The 14987-nt window shown below is 46.5% G+C and overlaps 1 protein-coding gene across 4 annotated transcripts in view; it reads left to right on the top strand.

Moving 5' to 3' along the window:
* Nucleotides 1–14987, top strand: part of MARK3 (microtubule affinity regulating kinase 3) — a 79256-nt gene that overhangs the window by 39813 nt on the left and 24456 nt on the right. For all 4 annotated transcript variants that reach the window (XM_081938111.1, XM_081938109.1, XM_081938110.1 and 1 more), the window contains exons 6-7: nucleotides 5466–5536; nucleotides 9973–10029. In XM_081938111.1, the coding sequence (XP_081794237.1) occupies nucleotides 5466–5536; nucleotides 9973–10029 (128 nt within the window). The remainder of the gene's footprint in view (nucleotides 1–5465; nucleotides 5537–9972; nucleotides 10030–14987) is intronic.

The raw sequence follows: 14987 nt of genomic DNA, 5'->3' as shown, positions 1-14987 counted from the left end.
GAGCCTATAAAAGAGGTTCGTTTCATGAATGGCTTTTTCTCTGGTATGACCATGTGTTCAATAATTGTTCAAAGTTATGATAATGTTATAATGTATTTATTATGTGTTACTGGAAGTGGAAGTAATATAGGTCCTCAAGTCACAAATGCAATGGAGCTTGGCCATTCCATTTGTAACCCGAGGATTCATGGGAGTGAATCCTGTACTTTGAACAGGATCACTCCCTCCTTTTGCTCATGCATTTGCTAATTGAATGCGAGGCTTGTTAAGTACACATGAGGTATTTCAGAGTTAGAAGGCCATATGGGGGCCTACTGATGGAACAGGCCACCTGCCTAAGACCACCAAAGCCTCCCCAGCCCATTGAAATACCTCATGCTCCCCACAATTGCTTTCCCCCTCCCAACCTGCCGTGCCGGGTCATTTACCTTGTGAAGTCTAGCAAGCAGTCTCCTCTCCAGCCTCTTAGCCGCGTGCACCCCTCTGCATTTCCGTTTGGGCCTCCGCAGGCCTCGTCCGTCAGGTTAGCATCCTAAATGGAGTTTCTGAGGGGCAAATCCGGCCCTCAGAAGCTCCAGAATTGCCTGCAACAGGCCAGGGGAGGGCCAAACGGAGCATCAGAGGGCTGGAACTGGACAGGCCTCTAGACCCCCAAATGGAGCTTCTGAGGAATGTATTCCCTCCCCCCTTCAAAGCTCCATTTTGGCCAGCATTGTGCAGGACGAATGTTGCAAAGCCTCTGTGGTTGTTCATAAGGGCGAACAACTGCCATGGTGGTGCAAGGTTCAAGTTTCTGGCCTTGTTCTCTAGGGGATGCTTATCGCATAACTTTGAATGTTTGCTAAGGGAATACTCATAACCTGTACATATCCAATTCCCTTGCTATATTGCTGCTGCAAAGAGAGAACAAATTGATTACTGAAACATAAGAACAGGAAAAGATTAGAACAAAACTTAGGTGGCATAGTTGGAGTGTGGGATAATCAGTAATGTGCCTAATCACACCTGAGTTGTTCCTGAATTCAGTTCTCAACAGCAAATAAGCATATTCTAGTATATGCTGTTTATAACACAATTGGTTCTTCTCTTGAAGAAATATGTTAACAAAGTACGAGTAACCTTTTCATTTTTTCACTTGATATTTTACTTTTTATTTGCATATTATTTATTTTATTATTTTATTTTATTAAATTTATAGACCGCCCCCTCTCCCCGAAGGGACTTGGGGCGGCGTACAGACACCACATTAAAACCCAATATAAAATAGATACACTTAAAAACCAATTAAACAATAAGGCTGTACAGGGTAATAAAAGTTAAAAATCAGCTTAAAGCAACCCCAAAAATTTAAAAGGACAGAATTGAGGGACTAGATTGGGATTAGGCCAGGCCCGCTAAACTAAACAGGTGGGTCTTGAGCATCTTACGGAAGGAGCGGAGATCAGTGGTTGTTCTGATGTCATGGGGGAGGTCATTCCAGAGGGTTGGGCCCATCACAGAGAAGGCCCTACTCCTGGGCGTCGCCCGCTGGCACTGCCTCATGGATGGTACCCGGAGGAGCCCCTCCCTGTGAGAGCGGATCGGCCGAAGGGATGTATGGGGCAGGATATGATCCCGCAAGTACCTCAGTCCTGTGCCATGGAGCGCTTTAAAGACGATGACCAATACCTTGAAACGCACCCGAAAAGCCACAGGTAGCCAGTGTAGACCGCGCAGGAGAGGTGTTACGTGGGAGTACCTAGAGACTCCCGCAACAACCCGCGCGGCCGTATTCTGAACCAGCTGCAGCCTTCGAGTGCATCTCGGGGGGTGCCCCATGTAGAGAGCTATATTATGCTATAATATATTTCATTTGCATATTAAAATAAGGAGCCTTTTTCTTTTATTTTTTCACTGTAGCTGGTTTGAAAAGATCTTAATTTGTATAATGTAAGAAAGCATGGTTTTGTTAGCATGCATGTTCCTGGAAGATTCACTCTGAGCAGATCAAAATTTGTTGTATTGTCATTATATTTAGGGTGACATATTAATTGGATTTTCTTTAATCAGTACATAGCTATTTGTTCAGTTGAAATAATATTTTTCTAAAATATTTAAATATTTTTCCAACAAAGTTTCAGGTAGTATGAAGATATATCTTGTCTGGCCATATACTAAAAAAATAAAGTACATGAAGATAGTTATCAATTTACATTTTCTTACATTTCCCTTACTGCTAGTCTTTGTATAGTCAAAGCAATTTTACTGGTGGGGGGGGGGGCATTTTAAAGTAGCCCACTGGCACAGTGACAACTAAGAATAATTTATATTAGTGGTTGCTGGCTGATTATTGATATGGCTGTTACAAGTGCCTAGCAAAACCCCAGATCTACCTGTCCTTGGCGTCCCAAGCCCCCCCCCCCCCCTTCCAGCATACTTCCTGCCCCTTGGTACCTTTACAAGTCTTGGGCCTGCTTTCCACTCCACCAGGTCTCACATTCTCCTCCTCACCCCTTGTCACCAATCACTAACCTATGTTCTATAGAATTCCAGAGCTTGTTTGTTTGTTTGTTTATTGGATTTATATGCCCAAAGTCCTTCTCCCAAAGGACTCAGGGCGGCGTACATTTAAAAAAAAACACATATTACAAAAGTTAAAAAGGAAATTAGATAGAGTATCCAAAAACAAACACAATTAATATTAACAATAACATTTTAAAAATTAGATTAAAATTAACAATTAAATCAATCATTTATTTTATTTTGTTCAGGCCAGGCCGGCTTGCTGGAAAAGCCAACTTTTTAGGGTGCATCAGAAGGACCGGAAGTTGGGGATTATGCAAAGCTCCGGGGGCAGCTCATTCCAGAGGGAAGGCGCTCCCACAGAGAAGGCTTTCCCCCTGGGGGTTGCTAGCCGACACTGGCCGACGGCACCCTGAGCTCCAGAGCTCCAGAGATTGCAGGCCATTTTGCCACTTGTCATCCCTGCTAGCTTCGTGACAACATCCAGGGATCAGGCACTATTTGTAGAGTGGCCACAATGTGTCTACTTCCAGAACAAACATGCAGCCTAGGGATGCCAAGAGGTGGAGCAGCCTGCTTTCTTCCTCCAACACAAGCTTCCAGACTTCCGGAACTCTACAGTAGATAAGTGACCAATCAGTGATGGAGTTGGGGAGGAGGGTCTGGGACTCAATAGAGAATGAAAGCAGGCCCAATGCCTGTGGAGCAGGATTGGGAGAGAAATGAGCAGGAGGCTACTACAGATCCCTGCTGTTAATCATAAGGGAAAATCCACCCAATTTTGTTCATGTGACTGCAGGGGTGCTGCACTGGTTATAATTTTGAAACCAGGCGATGAGTAGCTTTTCAGGAGTCCATTATAACTGAACTTAGCAACCAGCCATAACTTGTAAACTACCTGTAAACAGAAAGCTGGAAACTTCTGGAGGAGAGAATGCTTAGTTGGCTTAAATCGGATCAGTCCATTTATTGTACTAGTAATATTTATTTACATGCTTCCAAATTGGAACTAGTATGGAGATTTTTTTTTCTGTGGGGCCTAAATGGTTTGGAAGTTAAACCACCGTTTTCTAGACCCTGAGTTGTGAAGAGCTTTCCCATATTTTCCAAGATGAGGGATTATTGCCTTGGCATAGGTTTTTCTTGTAAATTCCAAGTGTGAGAAACAATTATAAGGATCTTCCTTCTCTCAAGTACAGAAGCATAGTAACCAGTCTCTGCTTCTCTAACTGCAGAAGTAATTTCTTATAGATAGCTTTAAAGGAGTGCAATTTATGTTACCCTGAAATTCTTTCCAATTCTCTAAAAATATGTGGACTATATTTGTTATAGGTTGGGAAAGCAGCCCACATAATTTCCTCAAAACCATCTGCAGATCATTGTGTGCAAAAGTTCAGGAGAGCTGGAGGCTCTAAATATGGGCTACAGATGATGGGAAATTGTTAATAACTGGGAAGAGGAATCTATCTGGTAGTATAAGAAAATTCAATTTGATTCTGGCAATTTCCCCATTCTTATTATATTTATGTATTTACTTTACATTCTAACACAAGATATCAGCCATTGTATTTTGACCTTATCTAATATGCAAACATTCTCAATATTTGAACTGTCCTATAGGCTATAGCGGGGGGGGGGGGGACATGTTCATGGCTTACAGAATCATATACAAAACTAAAATTAAATTATATGGTATAAAGAATAATAGTTTTTTCTTCATTGTGTTACTAAAACTTAATTACCCAATGCCATTTATAGCAGAAGATTGAAGACAGGCAAAATTATCTCTTTCATGCAATATGCAGTTGAATTATTGAATCTACTAATCCCGAAATGGCGAACCAGTGGCACAGGTGGCACGTGGAGCCATTTGTCAGGGCACGTGAGGCCTTGCGCTGGCCAGCTGAATTCAGCCTTTTTTAAAGCCATTTTTTGCCCTCTCCAGGCTCCAGAGGCTTTATAGGAGCCTGGGGAGGGTGAAAACAGCCTTCCCCCCCCCGGGGCCCTTCAGAGGCTTCAGGAGCTTCCCTGAAGTCTCTGGAGCGCAAAAAAACGGCCCTAAGGGCAAACTGGAAGTTCAAGAACGGACTTCTGGTTTGCTTGTGGGGCCGGTTTAAGCCCTCTGGAGCCTTCTGGGGGCTTCTGGAGGCTTCCCTGAAGGCTCCGGAGGACTAAAAACGGCCCTACGAGCAAACCGGAAGTGACTTCTGGTTTGCTCGGAGGGTCGTTTTTGTCCTCCGGAGCCTTCAGGGAAGCCTCCAGAAGGTCCCTGAAGGCCCAGAGGGCCTCCGGGGGGGGATTTTTTCGCCCTCCCCAGGCTCCTATAAAGCCTTCTGAAGCCTGGGTGAGGGTGAAAAAAGCATGCAAAAAATGGGGGGAGCACCTGTCATGCACGCTGGGGGAGGTTTCGCGCATTGCATTATGGATGCGCTCCCCCCGCTTGCGGCACGCGAGCCAAAAAAGGTTCGCCATTGCTGTACTAATCTAAACGAATCACCATTTTGGATCAACATTAGATACGGTGTTATTTATTATTGTGGTCATGATTATCTTGCTTCACTAAGATTAGAAAAAGCACGTTTTGCAATACCAATTCCAACATAAGTAAGAGAGAGTCTTTCTGCTCTGCTTATGCTATCTTTTCTTGTAGATATTTAGTTTAACTAATACAATTTTACCCCATTTATCCTCCAGAGTTTCAGAACGTTTACAGTAGTTGAAAATTAATCTTAAAATGATAAAATGTAAAGAATTAAAAATAAAACCAAATTGATAAAATGTAAAGCAGTTTATAACAGTTCTGAAGATGTTTAATAAAATATAACATAAAATCTATAAGATTTCACATGAACACATGAATGTTCTGTTTGTTTTTAATTATAAATTTACTGTCACAGTGAAGTATAATTTAACTATTATTTGATCATTGTGATCTGTTTTTCTTTTGTATGCCTTAATTACAGGGGAGGTATTTGATTATCTAGTTGCACATGGAAGAATGAAGGAAAAAGAAGCAAGAGCGAAATTTAGACAGGTATGAAAATACTTTGATGTATAAGACTTTTTCTGTTAGTGATTGATCTCATCCTTAACATAGATAATGTTAGGGTTCTAAATACCATGCAGAAATAAATCATTGTCCAAGGCAAAACATCCTTAAAGGTGCAATTTATTCCGCAGGCATGTTAGCACAGCTATGGAAAATTCCAACTCTGGAAGTACATCCTCTAAGTTCACCCAGTTGAAAGTTCATGATCTCTCCCCACACCCACAAATCCATCACAGGCGGCCTCTCTTCAAAAGAAAAAACGTTTCCTGCAAAGAGAATAACATAAGAGTTAACATAACAAAATTAACCACCTCTTCTCCACCCAGGGGAACCCCTTGACTTCTCGGAAAACTTCCCATTGAATTGCTTTACTAACTTTTCCACTTTTAGGTTCCCACTGTTCACCCAATTAGCTTCAGGCCAAGGGTAACCCTTCCAATGCACTAAGTACTGTAAACGACCTCTATACAGCCTGGAATCTAATATTTTTTTCACTTCATAATGTGTTTCCCCTTCTACCACTACGGGAGGAGGTGGAGTTTGGGTGGATGGTCTCGTGCTAGACTCCCTTACCGGCTTCAATAAGCTACAATGGAATACCGGGTAAATTTTCCCTAAGAGTCTGGGTAGGCTGAGTCGAACTGTAACTGGGTTAATTATCTTTTCTATTGGGAAAGGACCTAGAAATTTTGGACCTAATTTCTTACTAGGCATCTTTAATCTTATGTATTTAGTAGACAAAAAAACTTTGTCCCCCACTCGAAAGGGGGGTTGTAGGGAACGATGTTTATCAGCTTGCTTCTTCTAGGCTTCTGCCGCATCTGTTAGCGCCTTTTTGGTATTCTCCCATCCCTTCTTTAGTGCCTCCAGCCATTCATTCAGGGACATGGATGAGGGAGGTTCCTTAGGTAGTTCAGGCATGGGAACGAATTCCATGCCACTGGTAATCTGGAAAGGAGTTAATCCGGTACTGCTGTGAACCGCATTTTTCCAGATATTTCAAGAATACCGTCATAATTCCATCTTGTTTTAAGGATAAATTTCTCAATTCTTTCAGTATTTCTTCATAGGACTCAATTTCTAGCTCCCTGATAATACATTTTGCTGTTCTCAGAACCTGTTCCAGTTTGTCTAATTCCTTTTTGGAGTATGATGCCCACAACTGGGCACAAGCTTTGAGAGACGGTGTGATTAGCCTAGAAGGAAGTATTGTGATTTCAAAGTGTTTTTATTGCGGTTTTAAATTTTGATCTTTATGCAATAATCATATTGTTGGCTCATTCTCAGTTTGCAACCAACTTGTTTTTGAAGACTTTTTTCACAAGTGCTGTTACCATACCAAATGTTCCTCCTCTTATATTTGTACACTGATTTATTTTTTCTAAGTAAAGAATTTTACTTTTGTCTCTTATATTTCAATCTGTTGAATTTTAGCTCATTTTTGTAAGTTGTGGAAATGGTTTGTAAATTGGATATTAATATTCCATCCAATGTGTCCTCTTCAGATTTGATAAGCATTTTGTTCACTTGCTCAGTCAGATAATTAATAAAAATATTAAAAGTGTAGAGAACCCAAAACAGTTCCTTTGTGGCATGCCACATGATTTCTGTCTCCAGTTTGAGGAGCATTACCTCTGCAACACTCCCTTCAGAGGTTATCCACAAATGTGACCAACTTCACTCCCACATTCTAGCCTAACACCCAGCTGGAAGAGATTCTATAGACCCTCCTCTTTCACTTTTTTGAGCAGCTTTTGTTCACTACATTCATCTGATACTTCACTACCTGACCAGGATTTCTCCAGCAGAATTCATAGAGTTTCAACTGGATTATCAATAAGTTCCCTTTCTTTGCATCTGGCTCTACAGAGTTCAAGTTATTGATATTACACTTCTTCAGTCCCATGCTTTTGTCTTGTACCTTCATTCTGTTCTTTGTAATTGCCAAGAGGAACACATCCCAGCTTACTAAGGAAGATTGAGTAGAAGCTAAAATTGAGTAATTTTTTTAAACTTTTTTTTGTCTGCTAGTATCTTACAGTCTTAATTAAGCAGATGATATACTATTTTTTTCTCTTTATTTTGAATGTATCTGAATGAGTTCTTTTTAATTGCTTTTATTGTTTGCCAATCTCTGCTCAATGTAATACAGTGCTTCTCAATTATTTTCTGTCATGCCCCCCCTAGGAAGAAGAAAACATTTCGCCCCCCCTCCCCCGCGCGACTGTAAATAGTATCATTTGTCTATAAAATTGTTATAAGTACACCTCTGCATAACATAGCACACCGGTCTTTCCTCATCTCCCACCGTAGTCACATGCTTTCTTTCCTCTTTCCCTCTTACTTGTCTATCCTTCCTTCCACCCTCCCTTCCTCCTTCCCTTCCTTCCTGCCTCCCTTCCAGTTCCCTCCTTCCTCTTTCCCCCTGCCTGCCTGCCTTCTTTCCCTCCTGCTTATCTATGCTTCCTTCCTTCCTTGCACCTCCATCCCTTCTGCCTGCCTGCCTTCTTTCCTCTTTCCCTATCCTCCTATCCTTCCTTTCTCCCTCCCTCCTTCCCTGCCTCCCTTCCAGTTCCATTCTTCCCTCCTTCCTTCTGCCTCCTTCCCGCCTGCTTGCCTTCTTTCCTCTTTCCCTCTAATTTGTCTATCCTTCCTTCCACCCTCCCTTCCTCCTTCCCTTCCTTCCTGCCTCCCTTCCAGTTCCCTCCTTCCTCTTTCCCCCTGCCTGCCTGCCTTCTTTCCTCTTTCCCTATCCTCCTATCCTTCCTTTCTCCCTCCCTCCTTCCCTGCCTCCCTTCCAGTTCCATTCTTCCCTCCTTCCTTCTGCCTCCTTCCTGCCTGCTTGCCTTCTTTCCTCTTTCCCTCTTACTTGTCTATCCTTCCTTCCACCCTCCCTTCCTCCTTCCCTTCCTTCCTGCCTCCCTTCCAGTTCCCTCCTTCCTCTTTCCCCCTGCCTGCCTGCCTTCTTTCCTCTTTCCCTATCCTCCTATCCTTCCTTTCTCCCTCCCTCCTTCCCTGCCTCCCTTCCAGTTCCATTCTTCCCTCCTTCCTTCTGCCTCCTTCCTGCCTGCTTGCCTTCTTTCCTCTTTCCCTCTTGCTTGTCTATCCTTACTCCCTCCTCCCCTTCTTCCCTCCCTCCCTGCCAGCAGCTCCTCCAGCATCCCAGCTGGAAGCAGCAGCACAATAGTCGCCGTTACCAGGGGCGAAGGGGTGGCGGTGGCAAGATCGGGCGACTGCCGCCCCTTTGTCCCTTCCCCAACAGCGGCTGTTGCTCTTCCGCTTCCAGACGGGCTGGCGGGGAGGCGAGCTACCTGCATAAAGACGCCGCCGAGGGCATGGCAGAATATATCCCGGCTTGAAGTGGCAGCGCTGGGGACTGCTCAGAGACTCATCAGAGCCGCGGGCTGGAGCTGTGCAAAAAGTCTGCTTGGGCTGGGGGGGGGGAAGGGAGGGAAGCCTGGGACAGCCATGCTTCCCTCCCTCCCACCCCCGCCCGAGCAGGCTTCGTGCACAGCTCCAGCCCGCGGCACCAATGAAAATCCACAGTCCGAAGTGCTGCCACTTCCAGGCGGGATATATTATGCCTCGCCCACGCCGCCCACGCCGTTGCACCCAGATGGAAAGGGAGCCTTCGCGCCCCCCTTTACGGAGCCTCGCGCCCCCCCAGGGGGGCGCGCCCCACTATTTGAGAACCGCTGATGTAATACCAACTTTATGGACTGTCTCTGTGCAATCTTCCTTAGTGGTACATTCCTCTTTCCTCCACCTATATGTGTCTTTTATATGCTGTTTTAATTTTCAAATCTTCATCAAGCATTTTGTTCTCATGTAGACTTCTTGTGCCATCATGCAAATTTGCTCTCCTCTTTAAAACTGGTTGTCTTAGGTTTTTTGTTATAAATCCTTGTTTATATTATTGAAACTCTACAATAAATTACTTTTGTATAATTATGTTATCACCATTACAATCTGCAAAATAACTTTATCAGCACCCAGATTCCTAGTTTCACTTCATTTTTTAAAATAGATTTTTATTTTTGAATATGGGGACTAACATGCTATAGAGCAAAGAACTAACCGTTATCATTTTATTTCAAGAATACTTATAAACACATTTGGGACCCATAGGAATTACTTAGAACATTTTTAAAAATTCCATGGGTTGCTAATGAAAGATTAACAATAGCCAGTGTAAATAATAGACTTGCCGTCGGTCTTGTAGTAAATATTATTATTTGAATAATTCTTACTAATTTTGGCAAATATATTTGAACCTGCACCATTTAGCATTCATAATATGTCTTGTATTGCCTTTATAACTTTTCTTAATTTTAAGCACAGTTATAGTTGCTAGAATATATGAGTGCAAAATCTGATTCTATAAACAAATATTTTTATCATTGAACTTGTTTTCTATCCAGATAGTATCTGCAGTGCAGTATTGTCACCAAAAGCATATTGTTCACAGAGATCTCAAGGTAAGAGAACTCTAAAAGAATTTTATGTGTTTGCCTTTTAGTCCACATTTTTTTACTCTTGCATTTAACTTTAGTCTGAAAAAATAATGGATTACATTCTGTGACAAAGATGAACTATTGCTTGGCATGTTATTAAGGCAAATATTTGGCTGGCATTTTAATAAAGTTGAACATGTTTTAGGGAAACAGATAGAAATAAGTATGGTTTTTATACTAAATAAGGCTCTGTTGCACAAGTACAAAATGATTGTAAAGGCAAAAGTAGAAGCAACACATCTAACTTCCCACTTTAAGCTTTACATAGCCTCACACTGTCTATGTTTCTTATTCCATCACTCCTTGTCTCTAGAAAAGTTGTTCGTACTCAATGTGATATGGTCTATTTTCAGACCATAACAGCAGCAACATTACACATTGCACATACTTTAATATCCCCATAATTCCATTTTTGTTTGGGTTTTCAGCATCTTTGTTTAATTTCATTTTTTTCTTCAGTTCTTCATGTTCTGTTTCAAGATTTTGAACCTGTTTCCTGGCTTTCCTTTCCTTCTTCAATGTCCACCTTTAAAATTCTTGTTTAACTGTTTCATTTTATTATTTATTTTATTCAATTTATAAGTCGCTCCCTCTCCACGAAGGGACTCGGGGCGGCGTACAATTAAATATACAAGCATATGGTACGGAGGAGGTATATACATAAAAACATTTTTACAATTCATAAATAATAATAATAGCCACAAAGTTAAAAAGCAGTAACAATAAAGTTAAAAACAATTAAGATACCCTAAAATTTACAATTTAAAATTGCCAGGGGGATTAGAGAATAGAGTTCTAATTAAGCCAGGCCGGCTAGTTGGAACAGGTGGGTCTTGAGTTTCTTGCAGAAGGAGCGGAGATCGGTAGTTGTCCTAATGTCGGGGGGGAGGTCATTCCAGAGGGCTGGGCCCATCACAGAGAAGGCCCTACTCCTGGGCGCCGCCCTCTGGCACTGCTTAGTGGACGGCACCCGGAGGAGTCCCTCTCTGTGAGAGCGAATTGGTCGCAGGGATGTATGGGGCAGGATGCGATCCCGCAGGTAACTAGGTCCTGTGCCATGGAGCGCTTTAAAGATCAACACCTTGAAACGCACCCGGTAGACCACAGGGAGCCAGTGCAGCTCGCGCAGGAGAGGTGTTACATGGGAGTACCTCGTACTCCCCATAATTGCCCGTGCGGCCGCATTCTGGACCAGCTGTAGTCCCCGGGTGCATCTCAAGGGGAGCCCCATGTAGAGAGCATTGCAGTAGTCCAGACGGGACGTCACCAGCGCATGAGTGACTGTGCGAAGGGCATCCCGGTCCAATAGGGGGCACAATTGGCGCACCAGGCGAACCTGGTGGAACGCCCCCCCTTGCCACGGCTGTCACATGGTCATCCATAGACAGCCGGGCATCTAGGAGGACGCCCAGATTGCGCGCCCGCTCCACGGGGGCCAGTTGCTCGCCCCCAGTGGCCAGCGATGGAATCCACTGGTTGAACCGGGGGGCCGGTAGCCACAGCCACTCCGTCTTGGAGGGGTTGAGCTTAAGTCTGTTGTCTCCCATCCAGACCCGTACGGCTTCCAAACACCGGGACTTCATTTCGACGGCCTTGTTGGGGTGGTTCGGGGTGGAGATGTACAGCTGCGTATCGTCAGCGTACAGATGGTATCCCACCCCAAAACCACGGATGATCTCACCCAGCGGCTTCATATATGTGTTGAACAGGAGGGGCGAGAGGACCGACCCCTGCGGCACCCCACAAGTGAGCGGCCTCAGGGTCGACCTCTGCTCCCCTGCCAACACACATTGCGTCCGGTCGGAGAGGTAGGAGCAGAACCACCGCAAAACGGTGCCCCTTACCCCCAGCCCCTCCAGCCGGCGCAATAGGATACCATGGTCGATGGTATCAAAAGCCGCTGAGAGGTCTAATAGGACCAGGATAGAGGAACAACCCCTATCTCTGGCCCTCCAGAGATCATCTACCAACGCGACCAAGGCCGTCTCTGTGCTGTGCCCGGGTCGGAAGCCGGACTGGCGCGGGTCTAGATAATCAGTTTCCTCCAGGTGACGTGGGAACTGTTGGGCCACCACACTCTCTACAACCTTCGCTAAGAAGGGAAGGTTGGAGACGGGACGATAATTAGCTAGCTCAGTTGGGTCCAGAGAAGGCTTCTTGAGTAAGGGCCTCACAACCGCCTCTTTCAAGGCGGCTGGTAGGGACCCCTCACTCAATGAAGCGTTCACTAGTCCCAAGAGCCAGCCTCGTGTGACCTCCCAGGATGCCAGTACAAGCCAGGAGGGACACGGGTCCAATAAACATGTGGTGGCTCGCAGTCGCCCACGCAGCCTGTCCAAATCATCGGTGGCAACAGAGTCAAACTCCTCCCAGAATGGTCTCTCAAGACTCGCCTCGGACGTCCCCCCTAGATCACTGAGGGGGACCCATTCCCTCCGGATTTGAGCGATTTTATCCTGCAGATATTCCCCAAATTCCTCTGCCCTGCCCTGCAAGGGGGCTTTCCGCGGCCTCTGTGACAGGAGGGAGCGGGTCACCCGAAACAGGGCGGCAGGGCAGTTGTCTGCGGACGCAATAAGAGCGGCACAATGTCGGCGTTTGGCCACTCTTAATGCCACAAGGTATGTCCTTAAGTAGGTTCTTACTTGTGTTCGGTCAAATTCGGAACAGGGGGATCTCCATCTGCTCTCTAGGCGTCTCTTGTGGCGTTTCATCGCCCTTAGCTCCTCGGTAAACCAAGGAGCCAGGGTGGTTCATTGCCACAGGAGAGGCCGCAAAGGCGCAACCCGGTCTAAGGCCCCGGCGGCCGCACTATTCCATGCGGCTACCAGGTCCTCCTTCCAGGAGCGGGTCAGGTCTACAGGAAGTGGCCCAAGCTCCGTCTGGAACCTATCTGGTTCCATCAGGCGCCTGGGGCGGAACCATCTAGGACATTCTGGTTCCGCCTCCTCGCGGTGGGGGGTAATGCCAGGGAAGTCAAGCCGGAGAAGTGAGTGATCTGACCATGACAGGGGCGTAATGACTAAGTCCCCTATTCCCAGATCACTCGTCCACTGGCCAGAGACAAAAACAAGATCCAGCGTGTGGCCTCCCTCGTGCGTGGGGCCCTGAATTAATTGAGTCAGGTCCATGGCTGTCATGGAAGCCATGAACTCCCGAACCACCTCGGATGCTTCTCCCATCGATGGCAGGTTGAAATCCCCCATAACTAAAAGTTTGGGGGTCTCAACCGCCATCTCTGCGATCAGCTCGAGTAGTTCAGGCAGGGCCGCTGATGTATAGCGAGGAGCCAAGTATACAATCAGCAGGCCTAGCTGTCTCCCTGGGCCCCATCTCACGCCCAGAGACTCACACCTGGATGTCTGTGGCACAGTGAACTCTCTCAGTTCCAGACTCTCCCGTATAATCACCGCTACCCCACCACCCCTACCCTGGGCCCGTGGTTGGTGGAATACTCGGTAGCCTGGTGGGCACATTTCCACGAGGGGTAAACCTCCCTCGTGGCCCAACCAGGTCTCCGTTATTCCTGCGAGGTCTGGCTCCCCCTCTGAAATCAGGTCATTAATGAGGGGGGCCTTGTTGACAACGGAACTCGTGTTACACAACATCAGCCTCAGGCCCTGGCTCTGTAGGTCCTGGCCACCTAGAATGCGGGAGTTGGTACAAGTGACCGGGTGTGTCCAACGACCACGGCCTCCCAACCGACTGCAAGTTCTTCATCTGTCCTCGCACCCACCCCTCCCTACGACAGTTGGTATAATGAAGCCCTCTGTTGGAATGTTATTTTCCCTCCTCTCCCCCGCTCCGCTCACTCCCCTCCCGACCACACCTGTTCGCCTGGCTCTAATCACACTCCTGGCATGTTTAACCCTCTCCCCACTCCAGAACCCCCTAAAACTGTTAAAAAGCACTTTATTAAAAATCCCCTGAGCTTCCGCTTCCTCCACCTCTCTGGGTTAATAAACCCGTTATCAAGGTGGGCCCTTGAAAGGGCAGAGGGCCATACCTGCGAGAGAGGGGACTCTCGCAGCAGCAGCAGGTCTAACCTCGAATAGATCTTGTTCATATAATTACCACAGGGCCGCGCGCATTATCGGGTGCTGTAGTTGTTTCCCTGATTTTGTAAGCCGGGATTCCCTACAAAAGGGGATAAATAGATGGTAATTGTCTATCCCTAGGTGGAAAGGGTGGGGTGGTGAGTTTGCCAGCTGGTCTATGGGTGGAGCTGAGATGCAGTTCGTGGTGGACGGTAAGGGCAAAGCCCATAGTCAGAATGGTAAAGTTGGTAAGTGAGAATGGTAAAATTGATAAGTGAGCGGGAGAGGCAAGTTGTCAGCAAAGAAACGGTAGGGGTAAGAGTCAAACCTTAGGCGTATGGCCACTAGCTTCTCCAGCGTCTCCCCCTCCACGTCCAGCCTTCGTCGCGAGTGGCCCTCCGCCTACTCAGCGACCCAGAGCCGTGTTCCAAGGCCTGCAGGACTGTTTCGGTCTCCCCCACGGTCCTCCTGCCGATCTTCCGGCGCCCTCCGGCGCCTCGGGCCTCATTCTCCCTCTCGCGGCCCTCCCCGCTGGTCTGGTACTCATGCCGACCGAGAAGTTCGGCGCTCAGCGTCTCCGACCGCCCCCGCCACCACCTCCATACTGTCGCCGCTTGGGCCGCTCGGGTCGTTAGGGTCGCCCCCATCGCCGCTCCTGTCCTCGTTATTCCTCCGCTCGGGCCATTTGCCGCTCCGTTCCGCACCGCCCCGCTCAGAAACGCCAGCTCAGAACGGCACTCCCCAGCTCCAGCCGGCACGCTCTCCTTCTTCTATCCGGCTATCCGACCACCCTGGTGGGCCAGCCTGGATCCAGGGCGAAGCCGAGGATGGTCGCCAACAAATCCCCGGCCCTCGAGGTGGAAACAGGGGCCGGCAGCATCCCTA

Source organism: Natrix helvetica, assembly GCF_964273705.1.
Source record: "Natrix helvetica genome assembly, chromosome: 1".
In the NCBI taxonomy this organism is placed as follows: domain Eukaryota; kingdom Metazoa; phylum Chordata; class Lepidosauria; order Squamata; family Natricidae; genus Natrix; species Natrix helvetica.
This window is presented reverse-complemented; position numbering and strand designations above follow the sequence as displayed.